The 21,340-nt window shown below is 39.2% G+C and overlaps 1 protein-coding gene across 1 annotated transcript; it reads right to left on the bottom strand.

Annotated features, from left to right (window-relative positions):
* Nucleotides 1-12,491: 12,491 nt before the first annotated feature.
* LOC142446504 (olfactory receptor 4P4-like) lies at nucleotides 12,492-13,430 on the bottom strand. Its single transcript, XM_075548253.1, has one exon. The coding sequence runs from the start codon at nucleotides 13,428-13,430 to the stop codon at nucleotides 12,492-12,494; it is 939 nt and encodes a 312-aa protein (XP_075404368.1).
* Nucleotides 13,431-21,340: the final 7,910 nt, after the last annotated feature.

Below are 21,340 nucleotides of genomic sequence, written 5' to 3'. Positions count from 1 at the left end.
ACAGGACCTGTCACAAATACAAACCCTCCTGGGCTCCTTCTCGGCAGACCCCTCCAAGTTCATTAAATAATTCACCTATATTTCCCAGACATATGACTTAACCTGGCATAACATCCAAGTAATCCTCGCTTCCACCCTAACCTCTGAGAAACACGCAAGGGTGACCGATGCAGGACGCCAGCTAGATGACAAAGACCACACCATTGATTCAGATGTATCTCTAGGGGTGCATGACATCCCACTGGAGAACCCTGGTTGAAATTACCAGTCTGGCCAGAGGTCTGACCTTCCTCATAGAAACCTCATGCTCAGGTACCTCATTAGAGGTCTGGAAGCAGTCACCAGCAAGGTTGTCAACTATGACAAACTGAGAGAATTTACTCAAAAGGCCGATGAAAACCCTGCTTTCTTTCTTAACTGCCTCCAGGAGGCACTCAAAAAGTACACTCGTCTAGATCCAGGGTCTAAAAGTGGGGCTTCTATTTTAGCCTCTCACTTCATCTCTCAGTCGGCCACTGACATTAGAAAAAAGCTATGAAGGGCTAAGGAGGGTCCTGAAACCCCAATATAGGATCTGGTAAAAATGACATTTAAAGTTTTCAACGCCTGGGAAGAGACAGCTGAGGCCACTCGCCAGGTGAGGGTCCAACAGATGGTTAACCTCCATTCTCAAGCCCTGGTAGCAGCCCTAAGGCCGGCAGGTAATCCTGTCCATCGCTGCGCTCCCCAGGGGAGCCAGCGCCTACCACCAGGAGCCTGCTTCAAATGTGGCTGCGACGGCCACTGGCAAAAGCTTGCCCCAACCCCAAGCCTCCTACCAAACCATGCCCGCTGTGCAAACGGCCAGGCCAATGGAAGTCGAACTGCCCGACCCTGGCTCTGCCCCCAGCCACGCAAAGGCGAGGCGCCAAGATCCAGGACACTCCAGACGTGGAACTTCAAGGTATGGAGCTGTTTGGGATTTATGGACTGAAGAGGCCCTGGCTCCTCGACTCCGGTAACCCTTGCCGAGCCCAGGGTCACGCTCCAGGTAGTGAGTACGGGGGCTACTTATTCTGTGATCCCCTCTCACTTGGGCCCTACCTTTCCTTCCCAGATTTCTGTCGTGGGGATTGATGGGTCCCCCTCAACCCCCAGGCAAACCCTCCCCTTGTTTTGCACATTTGACAAAACTACATTTTCACACTCCTTTTTAGTTATCCCCTCGTGCCCTGTTCCGTTGCTGGGAAGGAATATTTTAACCAAGTTACGTGCTACTATCTCCTCCAGAAGCACTCTCCCCTTTATTGCCCTCTTAAGTCAGGCCACCTCCACAACTTCATCCCCGCCCTCAGTTTCCAATTTCAAAAACCCAAAGACTAGGCCTAAGGTTACTTTTATTACAAACAATACTGGAATTGTTAGGCAGACCCAAGCAGAAGTAAGGAAGTAAGGAAGGAGTTAAACCAAATGTTCTGCAACTTTTTGGAAAAACCACAGCTTCAGCAGATAGCTGCCTTTTAACTCTTCAGTGTTAGCTATAAAATAAAAATATAAAAAGGGAGGATTATAGAGAATCACTGAATTTTAACTGAAGTGTATTGGTGACTCTCTTAAGACACTGTGTCTTTATGTTTTCCCAAGTTCCAAGATGCAATGAGTAAACTGAGAACACAGCTGCCCTTGTTAAAATAAAATTAGTCCCAAGGAATTTGTGCTTAGAGCAATTTTATCAGGATGCTATTGTTACACTATGCAAGCTATGTACCCTTGCCTCATTCATATATAAAGCTGTACTTTGGAAATAAAATTGGCCTTTGGATCATCAATCCACTGGACACTCTTTTTCTTCAGGTCGGCACTTCCCTTAGCATTGAGTGAAAACTCCACACTGCATACCACCCACAATCCTTAGGTAAAGTGGAAAAAAGCCCATAATAGAGTATTGAAACAAGGTCTGCTCACCCCTGAAAACTCACCATGTAGCACCCATGTTTTGCCAGTACAGACACCTAATGGACAGTACTGCCTTGTGCAGGATCTCCGCCTAATCAGTGCTGCAGTGGTACCCATCACCCTTGTGGTCCCTGACCCCTACACTCTCATTTCCCAAATCCCTGCAAGCACTACACACTTTACAGTCTTGCATCTCAAAATGCTTTTTTTTTACTATTCCTATTCACCCAGAGTCTCGGTTTCTGTTTGCATTCATGTGGCATGATCCTGTTACTGACTTAGCCCAACACCTTTCCCGCTCCTAGCTCAGTATGCTTTTTATCTCCCACTTACACTCCAACTTACACTGATCTGGAAAATACCCAGTATTGCTCTCTTCCTCAACGAAAAGGGATGGATCGAAGCCTTTCCCACCTCTTCTGAAAGTGCAAGCATAGTCGCCACTCACCTTCTTCAAAACATCATTCCTCGTTTTGGCCAGCCTGCTTCAATTCATTCGGACAATGGCCCAGCCTTCATATCTATGTTGCAGCAGGCAGCGCCTCACTAGGCACCTGCTGGAAACTCCACGCAACCTACCACCCCCAGTCTTCTGGTAAGGTGGAGCAAGCTAACGGTCTCATAAAACAACAGCTCGCCAAACTCTCCCTAGAACTGCAACTTGCTTAGCCTCAACTATTACCCTTTGCTCTTACTCACCTTTGCGCGGCCTCTCGGGAGCCGTCCTGCCTCAGTCCTTTTGAAATACTCTGCGGATGACCTTTCCTTTTCTCCCCTCTTCCTGCAACTGATTGCCCCCCGCTAGCTTTGTACCTTCCATACTTGTCCTTGCTCTGCATCCTTTTTAGACATCCAACAAAAAACACTCAAGTGCCCTTTTGCTACTCCAATGCATCTACACAGACATGTAACGTCACCAAAATCCCCTCCAAACCACTAACAGCGCCAGAAGGATTTTTCTTTTGGTGCAACTATACACTCACTAAGCATTTAAACATCAGTTCTACCTCTACTCTTTTGTGCCTGCCTGTCACTCTGGTTCCGCAGCTCACTATATACACTCCGGCTAAGTTCCAGGACAAATGCATCCAGGTATACAGTCGCCATACTAAAAGAGAAGTTTTTTATCCAGATAGCAGTGGGCATCTCCTTAGCCTCAGCAGCAGTTGCAGTAGAACTCCACGGCGGGGCCCTTGGACACTCTATCATCACAGCAGGCAAGTTATCCGCACGCTTCCAGCTGGTAGTCGATGCCTCTGCCGAGTCTCTTGCCTCCCTGCAGAAACAAATAACCTCTGTTGCTCAAGTTGCCTTACAGAACCATCGCGCTCTACACCTCATCACAGCTAAAAAAGAAGGGACCTGCCTCTTCCTTCAGGAAGAATGCTGTTATTACATCAATGAGTCAGGAATTGTGGAAACTAGAGTCCAGACCCTCAACAAGCTGTTTCATGCCCCAATAAACCTTTCACATAGTAGGTAAGTTATCTAACTATGAGGAAAAGGAGCAGATCATAAGAGCAGCTAGGGAAAAACAAATAGTCACTTATAAAGGTACCCAGATAAAAATATGTCAAGCCTACCAGCGGACACAGTGAAGAAGAGGAGGGAATGGAGTAACATGTTCCAAAAAATGAAGGAAAATAATACAAACCCAATAATACTATACCAGGACAAGTCATCTATTAATATAGATGGAGAAGTAAGTGTCTTCCCAGACAAGGAAAAACTCAAAGAAAAGATAAAAAGACACCCAGCCCTCAAAAAGATCCTTGCCGGCCCAGTATGGTCAGGAGATGAACACTCACTGAACCCAAATAAGAGACCATCACAACGACCCACACCATTCAGAGGGCAACAAAGAGAACACAGCTCCCAAGAGAGCATTATAGCAATAGTGTAAAATTGACAAGAATTAACCACACACACACACAACACAACCTGTTAAGATGGGTAGTTAAGAAAGCGGTCAACACAACATGTACAAAATAATATCACAGAATCCACAGATGGATGAAATATCCTTAAAAATCAATGGATTGAACTCAGGCATTAAAATGTAGAGGCTATTAAACTGTTTTAGAAACAGCCCATCTATCTGCTGCCTACAGGAGACACATCTCAAGCTTGCAGACAAAAACAGGTTGAGAATGAAAAGTTGGAGAATAATATACCAAGAAAATTTCAAAGCAAAATAAGCAGGGATAGCAATCTTAATCTCTAAGAAAATTGATCTCAAGATACAAACCATAAAAAGAGACAAGGACAGGCACTATATAATGCTCAAAGGAATAGTAAAGCAAGAATCAGTGAGCATAATAAATATATTTGTGCCCATGAGAGACTTGCGAATTCATAAATCAAGCATCCCAGAAGATGTCAAAAGAAACCCAAGGCTCAACAATTATAGTAGATGACTTTATTAAACCACTCTCGGAAAAATACAGATCACAGGGAAAGAAACTCAACAAGGAATGTACACATCTAAACATCACATTTGGACGACTTGTCCTGATAGATATTTTCAGAGCTTTCCACTCAAATATAATAAAATTCACATTCCTTTCAAGACGACATGGCACCTACTCAAAGATAGGGCAAATGCTGGACATAAGTCTAATCAGAGTAAATTCAAGCACAAGATTATACAGACATCTCTTTCTGATCACTGTGCTATCAGGCTGGAAATAAATAGAAGAGCAATGAAGAAAACAAGGTTAAGAACTAGAGGATGAATAATTCTCTATTACAAAAGGAGTGGGTAATGGCACAAACCAAAGATGAAATGCAGAATTTTCCCAAAACCAATGAGAATGAAAAAAGGAAACCCCAAAAACTTTGGGATACAGCAAAGCCATTTAGGCAAGCTGATACTAATATAAGCACACATGAAAAGGGAGGAGAGATTTGTGGTGGATAGGCTGGCACAAAAATCACACTAATTAGAGCAGAGTCAACAGAACAATCTTCCTAATAGCAAAAGGAAACTAGCAATAACAATCAGAGCTGTGATTTAGGAGAGAGAAAACAAGAAAACTATGGAAAAAATAATGCAGCTGAAGGTTGGTTCATTGAAAGGATTAACAGAATTCATAGACCACTGGCAAACGTATCCTAAGAAAGGAAGGAACAAATTTCAATAGTGAGGATGAGGGATGAGACAGGGAACTTTATATCGGACCCTAATGAACTCAAAAAGATAAATACACAGTACGATGTAGGCCTGTCCTCTAAGGAATTCAACAACTCAGAAGACATGAACAAGTACTTGGAAAACAATCCCTCTCTTGACTATCCCAGATGAATCTCAAGAACTTCAACAGACCCATAGCAATGAAAGAAATAGACAAGGTTATCAAGGAATTACCAACCAAAAAATCGCCTGGGTCAGATGGCTTCACAGGAGAATTCTACCAAACATTCAGGGAAGAACTGACAGCAATCCTATAGAACTATTCCAAAACATAGAAAAAGACGGGAAAACGCCAGTCTTTCTATGAAGCTACTATAGCTCTCATGCCTACAGTGAACAAGGATCCCACAATAATTGAGAACTATAGATTAATATCCCTAAAGAACATCCATGCAAAAATCCTTAACAAAATATTAGATAATTGAATAAAAAAGCATATAAAAATTCCCCATGATCAAGTCAGAGTCATACCAGGGATGCACGATTCATACCGGGGAGGGGATTCATATAAGGGATCAACATATGAAAGACCATTAGTATTATTTGTCAGATTGACAGAAAAAATTACAAGAACCACATGATAATATCGACAGATGCAGAAAAAGCATCCAACAATGCCCAACACCCATTCCTGTTTAAGACACTCAAGAAGATAGGACTGGAAGGAAAATTCCTCATTATTATTCAAGCTATATAAGAAAAACCAACATCCAATATAGCAATCAAGGGAGAAAAGATGAAAACAATTCCACTGAAAAAGGGAACCAGACAAGGATGCCACTTATCCCCACTCCAATTTAACATCATACTGGAGGCCCTAGCTAACAACATAAGACAAAGAAGAGACTAAAGGTATTTGTTTAGGGAAGGAAGAGGCAAAACTATCATTATTCACAGACGATATGTTTTTGTACATAGAAAATCCCCGTAATTCCACAAATGGAGTGTTGGCAGTGATAGATGAAATGGATAGTAGCAGGGTACAAGATAAAGAAACAGCAATCTATCGTACTACTGTATACACCAGACAAGAACACAGAAGAGGCAATTAACAAGGTGGCACCCTTTACAATAGCCAAGCACAAATTGAAATATCTATGGATATACCTGACTAAAAATATGAAGGATTTTTAAGATGAAAATTATGGGACACAAGAACAAAAATCAAGAGTGACCTCAACAAATGGAAGACTATCCCATGCTCATGAATTGAAAGACTCAATATAGTAAAGATGCCAGTTCTGCCCAAGGCACTATACAAGTTTAATGCTATCCTGATACAAATACCACCATCCTTCTTCAAAGGATTGGAAAAACTGATTGTCAACTTCATATGGACAGAGAAGTAGCCCAGAATTAGCAGAGAACTCCTAAGAAGAAGGATAATGTGGGAAGTGTTGCTCTACCTGACTTTAGCACATGTTATACCGCCACAGTGGTCAAAACAGTGTGGTACTATTATAGCGACATGTATTCAGACCAATGGAAACGAGGTGAAGACTCAGAAATTTAAAAAGCATCAGAATCCTGGCAACTGATTTTTTAAAAGGGCCCCAAAAATATCAAATGGGTAGTGGATGCTGTTTAACAAGTGGTACTGAAAAAAATGGAGATCTACCTGCAGAAAATGAAGCAAGACCCTTACCTCATTACATATCCCAAGAATAATCTCAAGGTGGATCACAGACCTCGAGGTAAACTCCAAACTATTAGGACAATTAATGAGGGAATTGGCACAAACCTAAGACCCTTAGCACAGGGAATACAAAGGCAATCAGAGATAGGGAAGGTTATAAATACAGAGGAGTGACAAATGGACAAGTCGGATATAATAAAGATAAATCACCTGAGTAGATAGAAAGAATTCACCATGAGAGTAATAAGAGAGCACATAGACTGGGCAATCATCTTTAGCAATGATACATCAAAGACCTTATTACTAAAATCTACACTACTGTGCAACCTTATAATAAAAAAACAAACAAACTAACTGTCTACTGAGGAGTTGGGCAAAGGACGTGAACAGAAGTTTCACAGGAGCAAAAAACCAAAAGCTAATAAACATATGAGAAAAAGTTTACGATCATTAGTCATAAGAGAAATGCAAATTAAAACAACTGTGAGATACCACCTAATACCCTTAAAGATAGCCCAATTCAAAAAGTCAGAAAGTAATAAGTGTTAGAGGAGCTGTGGGGAAATAGGAACACTCCCCCACTGCTGGTGGACCTCTAGGTATGTACAGCCACTATGGCAATCAATTTTGAAATATCTAATACAGTTGGAGATTGAGCTACCATATGACCCATGGCATCTACCCTACTAGAACCTACCCTACTATAGGACCCATGGCATCTACCCTACTAGGCATCTACCCAGAAGAGGCAAGACCAAACCACAGCCAGATATCTGTGCTCCAATGTTCATCATGGGACACTTCACAATTGCAAGGAGTTGGAGACAACCCAAAATTCCAACAACAGACAAATGGATAAAAACAACACTGGGATACGTACATACAATGGAGTACTACGCATCCATAAAATTCAGTGATGACCACATAAGGAACATTGCTACGTGGGAAGAACTGGAGGAAATAATGGTAAGTCAATAAGTCAAGCACAAAAGTACAAGTACAAGATGAATCCACTGAGGTAAGTTTGAAAAAACTAAAAACAAACAAACAAAAAAAAATGGGGCAAAGGGGAAAAGCTACTATACACATACATCCCTGGAGTGAGAGACCAGTACTATGACAGGGGCCAAACCCAGTCCAGGCATACATATGCAGCTAACTAAATAAGAGGGGGAAAGAAAGAGGGTGATAAAAGGAAAAAAGACATGGGGAGGGGTTGCGGAGCAGGGTCTAATCCACCCAAAGGAAGAGAATTGTTTATATCTCCACAGGAGGAGAGAGAGAGAACAAGTTTCAACCCAATGTGCTAAGACATGCAAGACATGACTGCAACATACCAGCATGTATCAGCGAACCCATAAAGAAATCCACGGGACCACAACCAATCTTGACTATGTTGTCACCCCCACCCTCAGAAGAATGAACTTCAGAGGACAGCACTGGGGCTACAGCTTAGGGACTGGGGAGCGTCGGATTAGAGCACATGGGAGAAATGCAAAGGGATGGCAAGGTAGGAGAGGACATATTTGTCCACCAAGCCCTGAGGATGATGTTCCTGCGTGGAGCAGACAATGCACCGGGAGGATTGTAGAGAGGCCACACCACGGGACAAGATATCTCTCCCTGAACCATGGTGCTGCGGAGACAGCACTGGATACACAGTACAGTAATAGTGCAAAGTCTGACCCCATCATGGTGGGACGAGGCACTGAGGTCCTGAAGCAGAGCAGCAGGGGGAGCAGACTTATGAAATTCAGAGGGGAATACCAAAATTATACTTGGGAGACAATGTGGCACCCCATTAGACTAGACTGGAAAAAACTCCTAAAGGCCAACAAACACATTTTGAAATATTTTTAGACTTTTTAATTTTTATCAGTGGCTCTTTTGTTATTTTAATTTTGTTGCTATTTTCTGCTGTTATTGTTTTAGTTTTGTTGACCTTGACTTCCTTTGTTTTTTTATTTGGTTTTGCCTGGTTTTTGCACTTATTAATGTATCTGCATGTCTATCTATATAAGATAAGTGGGATAAATAATTCAGATTTGAAAGAATGGGACCAATGGTTCCTGGTGGATATGGGAGAAGTGGAGGTGGGAGAAAGGAGATGGGGGTGGGGCCAAAACCTGGACAAGGGAACAAAAAGTGAACTAAAATCAATGGAAGAAAGGTTGTAGGATGCCTAGTGGGGCTCAATCAAGGACAATGCAGCAGTGTGGAATTGCTAAACCTGAATGAAGGCCGAACATGATGGTGGGACATGAGGGAAGTAAAAATGAAAGACAGGAAATAACCAGGAGGCAAAGTACATTTATAGAGGTGTAAATATAGGTATGTACTTATATAAACAAATATACAATGAGAGGGGCATAGAACTATGTACTCATATCTATATGTTAGGAATTATGGTTGCAAATGGACATTGGGGTCACAGGGAAGAGGTGAGCCGGTCAGGGTGCAGTAGTACCAAGGAAACACACAACTTTCCTCTAGTTCTCTGGTGCTTCCTGCACCCCACTATCATGACCCCAATTCTACCTCACAAATGAGATTAGACCAGAGCATGCACACTGCGACAGATAAAAGGCCACAACACAGGGAATGTAGCATAGATAAACTCCTCAGGACCAACAAGGAAAGGAAAGAAAGCAGGAGGATTAGGGAAGGGTGGTGGGAGAAAGGGGGAATTGATCACAAGGATCAAACTAGAACCCCTTCCCAGAGAGACGAATAACAAAGAAGTGGGGATGGGGGCAATGGAGGACAATGTAAGATATGGAAACAATAATCTATAGCATGTCAAGGGTTCATGAGGGAGGGCGGATGTGTTGAGAGGGAGAAGAAATGGGAAGCTGATATCAGGGGCTCAAGTGGGAAGAAAATGTTTTGAAAATGATGATGGCGGATTATGTACAAATGCCATTGACACATTGGAGGAATGTATAGGTTGTGATAAGAGAGGCAAGAGTCCCCAATAAAAGTATTTAAAATTATTTTAAAAGATTTTTATATTATTTAGTAAAATGTATTTTGCCAGGAAACGTTTGGTGGTATAGGCAGTTTCTGACCACCAGCTAACGTCAAACCTTGGCAGTGTGAACCACCCAGCAACATCATTAAAAAGAGGCTTGACCACCTGTTTCCACAAAGAATACAGTCAAGAAAACCCCATTCTACTCTGCAATGCAGGGGTTCACCAAGAATTGGAATCCGTTCAATAGCAGCGGACTTGGTGTCTGTTTTGCTTTGCTTTATATTTTTCTTAGTAGAGAGCAATGTAGAGGGTCAAGTTTTTGAGTCAATGAATAGCAAGGAAATCAGACAATTTTGATTCTAACAAAAGCCAAATACTATAACCTAACTGTCCCTTCCACCATTGCTTCCATGGATCACATTTAGGAAGAGATCAACATAATATTAAATATACGTGGGTAGATTCCCTTTGACACTTCATTCATTCATAAATTAATTTTAAGGATTTATGACAGATGCCTATGATCCTTGTTAAAACTGACTTCTGAAAGACCTATATCTATTCTAGGAAACGAAATAAAACCTTAAGAATTATTAATTTGAGTCCACTTCTGGATAAGGATACCTAAAAATCAATATATATCAGCAAATTCCTAAAATATGCTCCAGTCCTAGACACTTATCCTCACAGCTTAAGATATCTCTATTCACTTTAATGTTCCTAAATTGCAATCTCCTGGCATGAGGTAATTGCCACCAAGGTGACATCCAAGCTAGACTCTTGTTTGCTCTACCATGGTCTTTCCTGTCTCCTTTCCAATATACCCTTCCTCCTTGGAATCCCAAGGACCTGGTCATTTTTAGGCAGAAATTCACAGCCTTTGAGTTGATTCTGGTATATAGGGATCCTGTTTGAGGTAGTGCACACGTGGGATTTTCAAAAGGGAAAAAAAAAATGTTGCGCAAAGCTTTCTTCATCCTGCAGCTAATTCCACAAATATACCAACCGAGTAAAATGTCAATTCCTGTTACAGAAGATAAGGAATAATTTAAGTGTACATTATCTATTTTCTTTGTTGCAACTGTGGTGTTCTGGAAGGAGGTCCAGGCAGGATCAATTCTATCTTTTAATCCTGACAAACTCAGGGCCCTTTTCCCGATTTCCTCACCTATTTCCCTATATGTTTAGACAGAAGATGGTAGGTGAGCTTAGGGAAGTTTTCTAGTCCACAGGACCAGGGAATGCTCTATGAAAGACAGAAATGCCCACAGGCAATACTGCTTCATGCTCAACAAGCGTCAGTTGATGTCACTTTTTTCTTAGTCTTGACTTTAATTCTCTCTGGTGAGACAGCCTGCCCTAGCAGAGGGAAAGCAACATTACAGAGGGTAAATGGTGCTCTTTACATGGGGGCAGTGCACAAATTACCTATGAAGACAACCATCGCTTCATCCAGGTGCTTTCTTACACTCAGGGTGATTCACTGGGTGAGAGATCTCCAATGCTGCCTTTTCAAAAGTGCACCCATAGCCCCTTTCTTAAACGTGCTGACCTGGAGATTTCTGTATTTCCTTTCTTCTGGAAGGGCTCAGTGAACCTTATCCTTCCCTTCTCCCCTACTCGCTACCTTTTTGCATGCAACGTTTCTAGGACGATTGTAACTCCTGTATTGCATGGCATGTTCCTGAACCTGTTCTGTATTTTCAGTGTCTTCCTTTCCATGAAATCTTGTTATCCAGCCCCTTGTCCACTCTGATGTTTACTTTGTTGCAGGGACATGATTTTTAATTCTGTGAATGATGAAAAAAATGATATTCTATCAAATATTCTCTGATTTACCTAGGAAAACTTTTCTCATATATATATTTTTTCATAACAATTACAAGATGTTTCCATTTATACAATGTTTGTTTGCTTTTCTTTATTTACTGGATAATATGTTGGCCTATATGTTGATTCGATGGTTACTTCACTGGTTGGTTTTAGAATATTTCTAATTTGTTTTTGCTCTTTGGCCCTCTCATTATCAAAAGCAGTGTTTGATTATTCAACCAATGATTACTCATTTTGGATCATTTTTAAGCTTGTAGAGGTAACTCAACTAATAAATTTTACAATTCACCTCCTAAAATGTTATGGAATTGTTTGTACTTTCTGGACAATAGGTGAAATAAGAATCAGTCTAATTTTAGAATTCTGAGTAAGTAATTTCTTTCCGTCTTTCCTCATTATCATTAATTAATTAATTAATTAGTTAAATAAATAAAATGGATGTTCTGAGAATTGACATGCATAATCATTCTAAACCATATTTACCATATGAAGTAAGAGAATGTAAGAGAATATATTAAGAATAATTAAAAATTATTCCAGAAATTATAGATTTTTAACATCTCCAAACACACAAAATGTATGTAACCTAGTAGTCTTGGCCCTACATTTTTAAATAAAATTATCATTAAAAATGCTAGCACCATAATTCTTTGGTTGCATAGCTTCATCTTTATTGGTGTAAACTAGAATTCTTTTTATTCAATAAATGCTATCTTCACTCTATTAGCAAATCACAAAATTAAATAGGTTTCTATTTATTTTCATACATATTATTAGAAATTACAATAACTTGTATAGCCCACCTCCTACATTTAGTCCATTCATGATAAAATAGAATACATAAAGTAAGAGAAGTCTATAACATTTAATTTTACAATCAGCCACTATGTTTTACAAAATTGTTCAGTTGGAAAGCTTCTTCAATTAATTGTGTGCTTCCTTTGAAAATAACCTTGACACCAAACTTTCCTCATTGAATTTTTCATCTCTGTATTTCTCAGGGTATAGATTAAAGGATTGAACGTAGGAGCAATGATGGTATAAAATAGTGCAAATATTTTATCTTCGGGGTAAGTGGTAGGAGGTCTAAGGTAAATAAATATTGCAGGAGTGAAAAATAAGAGCACCACCGTGACATGAGAGCCACAGGTAGACAGGGCTTTGCGCCTGCCCTCTGCTGAGTGATTCCTTAAGGTGAATAATATAATCACGTAAGAACCAACTAGGACAACAAACGTTACTAAGGTTACCATCCCTGAATTGACAAGCACAAGAACACCAGTAAAGTAGGTATCAGTGCAGGCAACTTTTAACAAAGGGAAGACATCACAAAAATAATGATCGATTTCATTAGGACCACAAAAGGGTAATGAAATTGCCATAAATAATTGTGGAAAGGAATGGACAGCCCCACCGGCCCAGGCAGTAAAGACAAGAAGATGGCACCTTGTTCTGTTCATGATGATCATGTAGTGGAGAGGTTTGCAGATGGCAACATAGCGATCAAAGGCCATGACAGTAAGAATGAAGATCTCAGTGCTGCCAAAGAAGTGCATGGTAAAGACCTGTAACATGCAATTGCAATAGGAGATGGATTTTGTTCCAAATAACAGATCAGTAATCAACTTGGGTGTGACACTAGAAGTATAGCAGATGTCCAGAGAGGCTAAGTGGCTGAGAAAATAGTACATTGGTTGGTAAAAAAGGGAGCTGCTGAGAATGGAAATAAAGATGAGAAGATTTCCAACCAAGAGAGAAAGATAACAAAATAGGAATAAAACAGAGCAAAATATCTGTACGTTCTTGTCATAAGAAAGTCCCAGAAGAATGAATTCTGAGATATTTCTCTGGATTTCCATGTTTGTCAGTTTGATGTATGATATGAACAAATGATCGAGTATCTGAAAATAAAACAGACATGAATTTGGATGAAAAATCAACATTATAATGACAGTAATAGCCAATGAATAAATTTACTAGCTTGCAATAAAATTCATATAAATTATTCTTTATGAAAGTAAACTATTTTTGTTGCTTTTTTAACATGTTTCTGATTTTATAAAACTATTGTGATATAAATTTATTATGAAATGAAGTATGCATTTTTCTTTCTTCTATGATCAACCCTCATTGAAACAGCAGTAAAATGAAAGAAAAAAAGGGAAACAACATATAGAACTGGGAAATTATGGAGAAGAATTTTAGTTCAATTTTATTCATTTTTAAGGGTAAACCTTAAAGTAAAAGTCAAATTTCATCTTAATCATGAAGAAAACATTGCTGTCCTCAATGTGTATTATGTTGATGTTAGGTGCGTCCTAGTTGGTTCCTTCCTTCATACACAGTGCGATACTGCGCCTGTCTCACAGCTCTGCTGATCTTAAGTTCTTTATTGCAGCTTATGTATCAGTCCATCTCTTGGAGGGTCTTCACGTTCCTTCCTTTCACTCACTCTCTTTACCAAGCATGATGTCTTATTGCAGTAACTGGTCCCTTCTGATGACATGCCCCACGTGTTAAAAAGATTGTTGCTATTTTTATTTATAATGAACATTCTAGTTGTACTTTTCTAATACAGAGCAAACTGTTCTTTTTCAGTTCACAATATATTAAGTGTTCTTCACCAAAAATAATCATTAAAAAGGGTGAATTATTCATTTTTCCTTACTCATTGTCCAGCTTTCATATGCATGTGACAATGAAATCCTTAATAACCACTCTTCCTCCCACCCATCTATGCTGCTTATTGGTCCAGTTGTGAGAATTGTTGTTTTCACCATGTGATATATAGTTTATCACCGACTAGACTTTGATGGTGATCAGTCAGTTCTCCCAACTATTCTTCATTGTCAGTTACCAAATTGTTCCATCTGAATACCCCAATCTCCCTCTGTTAATGCATCTGCCCCTCTTCTGTTACTGTGTTCTGCTTTAAGTAGTTCACGTTCTCACATGATTTCCTCTGTTTACAAGCTGAATAAGTAAGATGAAAGGTTACCATTCTGATGTAAACCTCTCCTGATTTCAAATTGTGCAGTAATTCCTCGTGTTGTTTGAATGATTATCTCTTGATCTATGTGTAGGTGTACAATGAGCAGATGTCAGAGCTCTAGAACCTCTATTCTTCTCAATGTTATCTGTAACTACTTATGATCCACAAAATGAAAGCCATCACATAATCAATGACACACCGATCGTCTTTGTTTCCAGGTAATGTTCCCGTGACACCCGCAATGACATCCTTCATTCTACCTCCTTCTTAACCCTACTTGTGTTTCTGGCAGTGACCTATACACAGACTACTGAAACATTCTTTTTATTTATCGTCAGCAGAATTATTCTACTTTGTAATACTCAGAATATTTTCCGGTACTTCCCGCATGCCATTGGATCACTTTTCTTTGGGTTACACACAAATGTGATTCTCTTTCAATCAATTGGCTAGATAATTGTTTTCCAAATTGTTAGCATGGGCAAGTGTAGTCTGCACATTTGCCTATTTAATTTAGTTAACACAAAAACTTTTTCTGCAGATTTTTAAATAGGTGTTTATGGTACATATACATTGTAAAATCATTTATCCCAGCATGATTTGGATCACGTTTACTGAATTATATGTGAATGAATCGTCAGAAAATTCAAATATGCTTAAAACACCTGTTTAAATGGCTGAACTTGGGTATATCCAGAATGTTGTCTTCTTTGTCATGAGTATAAAGATTGCAGGTTGCCTTTGCTGTTGTTGGGTGTCTAGATTTGTAACGATCCTAAACCTAAGAGAACAAAGCTTGTCCTGTTTGCAGCGTCCTCATCACATTGATTCTGTAGTCACTGTGTCATTTCCTCTCCTTGAAAGTCTTCTGATTTTCCTCTGCTGCTCTGCTTCACCAAACCTGATGTTCTTTTCCAGGAAGCGTACTCTCCGGATAACAAGGCCAATGAATGTGACATGGACTCTCAGCATCTTTGGTTTGAAGAACATTCTGCGTGTACTTCTTTAAGCAGATTTGTTTCTCTTCTGAAAGCAGCATGTTCAATATTGTTTGCTTACATCAGAATTCAAAGGTCTCAAGTACTGCTCAGTGCTCCCTATCCCTTCTCCAGCTCGCACACTCACAGAAGGAGATTGAAAACACCAGGGCTTGGGTCAGCCACACACTAGCTCTCTAAGTGACCAATGTAGGTTTGTTTACGTGAAAAAAGTACACAGCCAAAGAAGATATTTCTTCTAAAGATTGGAGTGGTGAGAAGCAATAGCAAAAGGATTCTCTTCTCTTATTTCTACCTCACAGGTTAGGGGAAAGGCTATAAAATATGCAAACATGTAAGTCTGTAAAGGTAAAGGAAAGTACTTTTTAAAAAAGAATTATGATAGCTTCTTAAAGAAATTGGTGTTTTCATGTTTTTTCTAGACAGATTTGTATAGACAAGGAAAGGCTTTCACAGTAGGGTCACAGGAAGGGGATGAGCCATTCAGGATGCAGTATAGTGAGCTAGTCAGGGTGCAGAATAGTGAGTCACTCAGGGTGCAGTATAGTGAGCCAGTGAGGATGAAACACACAACTTTTCTCTTGGGACTTCATGCTTCCTCTCGCTACTATTATGACCAGAATTCTACTTTACAATTCTGGCTTGACCAGAGTATATACAAAGGTACAGAAAAGAGCTGGAAACACAGGGAAACCAGGACAGATAAACCCCACAGGACCAATATTGAGAGTAGCCATTTCAGGAGTGTAAGGGGAAGGTGGGGGGAGAAAGGTGGAACCAATCACAATGATCTATCTATAACCCCCCTCCCAGGGGGATGGACAAAAGAGAAGGGGGTGAAGGGAGACATTGTTCAGTGTAAGACATGAAAAAATAATAATAATTTATCAATTATCAAGGGTTCATGAAGGAGGGAGGGTTAAGGAGGGAGTGGAAAAAAGAGAATCTGATACCAAGGGCTCAAGTACAAGAAAATGTTTTGAAAATGATGATGACAACAAATATACAAATGCGCTCTACAAAATGGATGGATGTATGGATTGCGATAAGAGTTGTATGTGTCCCCAATAAAATGATTAAAAAAGAAAAAAAGAAAATTGTAACCAATTGTAACAATTTATCACAAAGACTAAATGAATGAAAGACTCACATATGTCATAAATATTTTGATTAATCATGGAACAATGACCTAAGGGAGAAGAGAATGTGGAATAGGAAGAATGGACTTCCCAGGGCTGTTTTCTTCTGTAACAAAGCACGCCCAGTGAAGTCATGCAATCTGACTCACATATTCTTGCCAAGGGGACATAATGTCTTCTTGTAAGGTTATCTACAAATCATAGACTTCAGTGATATAGAAATTAAAATCTATGCAGTTGATAATCTTTGAATATGTTTATAGCGAAGAGATGGCATGCATGACATTAAAAAATGAGCCCTATATGAGAAACCGATTCCATTTTTTACTATTATTCAAAACTTAGTTACATGAAGGTCTCAATTTGTTCCTATAATAACTTCACTTTCAAGAAAAATAATTATCAGGCTGAAAATGTTCAGCGCTTAACTAGCTAAATAGATGCAAAGCTTTGGCTTAGTGTTATTGGGAGGCCTGGTTACACAGTCCTTACACACTTGGTGACTAACAGAAGGTCTCCAGCTCAAACCTACCAGGAATCTTGAGGGACAGACATATGCCATCTGCTTCCACAGATACTGGTAATCTTGGAAACACAGTGTGGCAGGGTGTCCAATAAGGTGCTGTATGTTTGCTATATGTCATAACTAACTCAGTTTCAATGGGGCTTAGTAGTTTCTATTCATCTGTGTGTTCCTTTTCAGAACTAATGCAAATTCTTAGTTCTCGAGAGTATATCATTTTGAATTTCTAAATGTATATATTCAGCCAAACAAATTTATTTTAAAGAATTATTGTACTAACAGGCTGGTCAACAATTTAAAAATATATATGCTTGATTAAGCTAAACTATTCTTCCAGGAATTAATAATAGATAATGATAAGGATTGTTTTGGTGGGGTGTTTAAAATGTCCTAGAATTGACTGTGACGATGGCTGTACATTTTGAAAATATACTAAAAATAATTGGACTGTAAACTTTCAGTGGCATAATTATATTGCATAGGTATTATATATTTTTTGAAAGCCATTGCAATTAAAAAGAAATATAATGCAACCGATGGGTTGTCTAATAGCTCTGAGTCAGAAAGGCAAAGTCTGTGGATATAAAAACAAGGCATAACTCACTGCTATTGAGTCCATGTTGACCCCTGGGGCCATACCGGGCAGAGTAGAACTGCTTCTGTGGCGTGCTGAGACTGTCACTCTTTCTGGAGTAGCAATCCCTGTCTTCCTTCCATTCCACGGGCCTCACACACTAGATATGCTGATCTGCCTGCATCTGGTGCTCCACCCCATGCTTAAGAGTTAAGTGGGATATGCGTAAGGGGCATGGGTGTGAAGGAGTAATGGATTAGGGAAACTGTTTTGAATCTTCATCAGAACCAAAGACTGTGTAAAATAAGAGTCTTTCACATCACCCATGCATACCTGGACATTTCTCAAGCTATTTCAAAAAATTCATGTTACCTGCTTATTTTCCAAACAATTATAGGTGTTTAATTCAGATTAGCTTTTTCAGACCCAAGTTGAATGGGAACAGATTGTTATGATCATTACCCTTAACAAAAGTATTGGAGACAATAACAACATTCTGGGCAGCCAGAAAAGGTGCTAAAAGAACAAGTAACAGTTATTGTCCTTAGACATAGTAAGGAAAAGGTCTTTGAAAGACGTGAGCTCATCATTACTGAAATAGTTACTAGTCTACTTTTGCAAAAGTGGCCAGAACATGAAACATTAAAGGATGTAAAATAAACTGACCAATCCAGCAATTTCCTTATCTCCTTAGTGCTCCTTTTCTCTCTGCTATTCCACTGGAATATCGGTGCAGAATTTAGAAATATATTGAGGAATGCACGAGGTAAGATTGAATACCCCATTTTCTTTCACAGTTTATATCACATTTATTATTTCACATTTTCATCTTGTCTTCTTTGAGTGAGAAATTAGTCAACAGACTACTGAGATTGTCACACACACAAATATACTGAAGTAAAATAAGCAAGTGTAATAATACAAAAAAAAGTTAGTCTCTAAATTTATTGGGCTAATGATCAGATAAAACTTTAATTTGAACAGTTCGTGAGGTAAAAATAAATTACTCTGATGCTTGATTGGCTAATTTAGGGCATTTATTCACATGAATTAACAAAAATTTTTGCCCTGATTATATGTACTTATATATATTTAAATGATTACATGGTTTTCCTTATAGAATAAATAAAACTTTGAAGGTTGTTTTTGAGGTCCTCTCAGTAGAGCAAGAATAGAGCCTCTTATGAAAAAAGTATCATGTCCACCACATGTAAATTTCTCTGACTGCTATGACAAAATAAAATGCAAGCAACTTACCTTAGTTGAAAGAGACAGATTCAGTCGATTGTAAGCGGGCATGTTGACTGACAGATGGAAAGTTCTTCATTATTGTAGAATTAGAGCATAAGCAAAGTTATTGCTGAAAGACAATATTTTAGCACCAGATTCACTGCCAGCTTCAACATTCCCTCCACCTTTGTGTCACTGTCCTCCAATGAAAGGCTGCCTGCTAGTAATGTACATGTTCACTCAAGAGCATTTTCATACTCATAGAATTTACTTTATGAAGCAAGAGAATTGTATGAAAGAAAACAGAATAACCACATAAAGCCTGTGATCAGTGGAAAATGACTGGTGTGCTCTCCTCAAACCTGAGCTTCTGGCTCATTCACTGCCCATGAAATTTCAGTGTCTTCTTGATTCATGTTAGGCGCAATCAGGAAGCATTTCCCCATGAGACACTCTCTCAATTCTCCTGTAGTGCATATATTTTGCAGGCGGGATATAAAAAGTCACCAACCAGTCATTTCAATACACTCTAGGCTAATTTGGCTACAAATATATACAAAATCTAAAATTCCTAAGATATACTACCCCATTGCAAAGGAAGTGGGCTTTACATACCCACTGAAACCCTCCGGGATGCAAGGGGAGGAAGACCTTTATTCTACAGGGAAACAATCCGGGGAATAGGGAGAGGGGGTGGTAGGAGAATGTAGATTTAGCCAAAATTAAAATCAACTAACACAAAAGCGCTTGGAAATTTTTTGTGAAATATAGCACCCTGTGTAAGACTGGGGAATCGTCTACATAAAGCCTATGCTCAAAGGAAGTCTATTGGGAAGAGCAGCACATAAACCTGTCTGACCCTGCAGGTATGAATGGGGCTCTATTCTCTTTCAAATGGCACTAACTGTTGCTCATATTAATGCCAATGGCACCACTGGACATGATCTCATCTTAATTTTACTTTCCATATTCAAATTAGCTTCATTTAGGTACAGGTTTTGGAGGTCCCCTCATGCTGGCTTGAAATAAAAGCAATTAATTATCTGGGGAGCAGGCCATCAGATCTTTCTCCTTTAAGGCCTCTGGGTGGGATCTGAGTCCCAGTTAGCAGCCAAGCACATAATGATGGTGTCACCACGGTTCATTGTATATAATTAGATAGACCAATCAAATCAGCCACCTGCAAGATCATGGCTGGGAACGGATGTCCTGGGAACAGAACAGGGGATGAATCTGGCTGGAATAAAGGTTGTGGAAGAGGAGAAGAATAGAGAAGGGAGGGAAGGGAGTGGGGACAGATGAATAAATTACATTTTTGGCAAGTACACTTGGCATGAGAAATTAATGAGATTAAGCAAAAAAGAAAGAAAGAAATGAAAAGATAACATATCTTTATCTTTCATGTCGCTCTCCTATGTCACCAAACACAGTTGGAACAGGTGGTCTAACTCATCCTCATCTTCACACATTGCATTTCAATCAGCCTCTCCCTCAGTGGAACTCAATAGGAACATTCAAATCATTTAATACTGTTAACACTTCGGAATGAAATTGTTAGAGTACTGTTTCTGCTTTATAACGCTCTCCTTAGCAAAATAATAATAGCAAAAATAGCATGAATGTATTGAGAGATATTTGGTATGCTTAAGATTATAACAATTTTATGATGTCTCAAGAATTTCTTTATTGGCACAAGTATAATTAAGTGCACAGACGTTGCTAGAGAATAAACAAATTGTTCAAACAGCTAGTAAATCCAAGTATCACAAAGTGGGTATTTCCAAATGTACAACATCTGTATTTTGAATGAATGCCAAGCCACCTGGGTGGGGAGGGATTATAGCATTTCAAAATTAAAGACCTCATTAGACCATTACTCCTAAATAATTGATGTCTACCCATTTTTTGCAGTGAAATTCATGCAATCCAATTTATCATTTTTAAAAATTAGGATCATTTAAAAGTGTATTTGACCAATCGATATGTGTATAATTTGACCAATATATGTGTATAATTTAGGGGGCAACTCTTTCTCTCTCCCTTCTTTAGAAGAGGAGGAGAGGAATAATTAAATGCATGTTCCTCACCCAATGGAAGTACAAAAATTATGGCATTCCTTGTATTTTAGGAACTGATTTAATAGTCAATTGACTCTCCAGATGTTACAAGATTGAATTTTTTTAGGACAGTTATTTAGAATGTATCAGATCCTGTCAAACATATATCCTGATATGTTTGCCTATAGTTTTTAAAGTGTTTATGGCAAACAGCCAATAATTGGTACATTATTAATAAAAAGAGCAATAGTGTAGG

This window comes from Tenrec ecaudatus, chromosome 4, assembly GCF_050624435.1.
Source record: "Tenrec ecaudatus isolate mTenEca1 chromosome 4, mTenEca1.hap1, whole genome shotgun sequence".
In the NCBI taxonomy this organism is placed as follows: domain Eukaryota; kingdom Metazoa; phylum Chordata; class Mammalia; order Afrosoricida; family Tenrecidae; genus Tenrec; species Tenrec ecaudatus.
Note: the sequence above shows the minus strand (reverse complement) of the source record. Positions and strands in the feature narration are given on the sequence as shown.

Bases quoted from the DNA above. Each gene is read 5' to 3' on its own strand.
- LOC142446504 (XM_075548253.1), bottom strand. From the start codon at position 13,430: ATGGAAATCCAGAGAAATATCTCAGAATTCATTCTTCTGGGACTTTCT.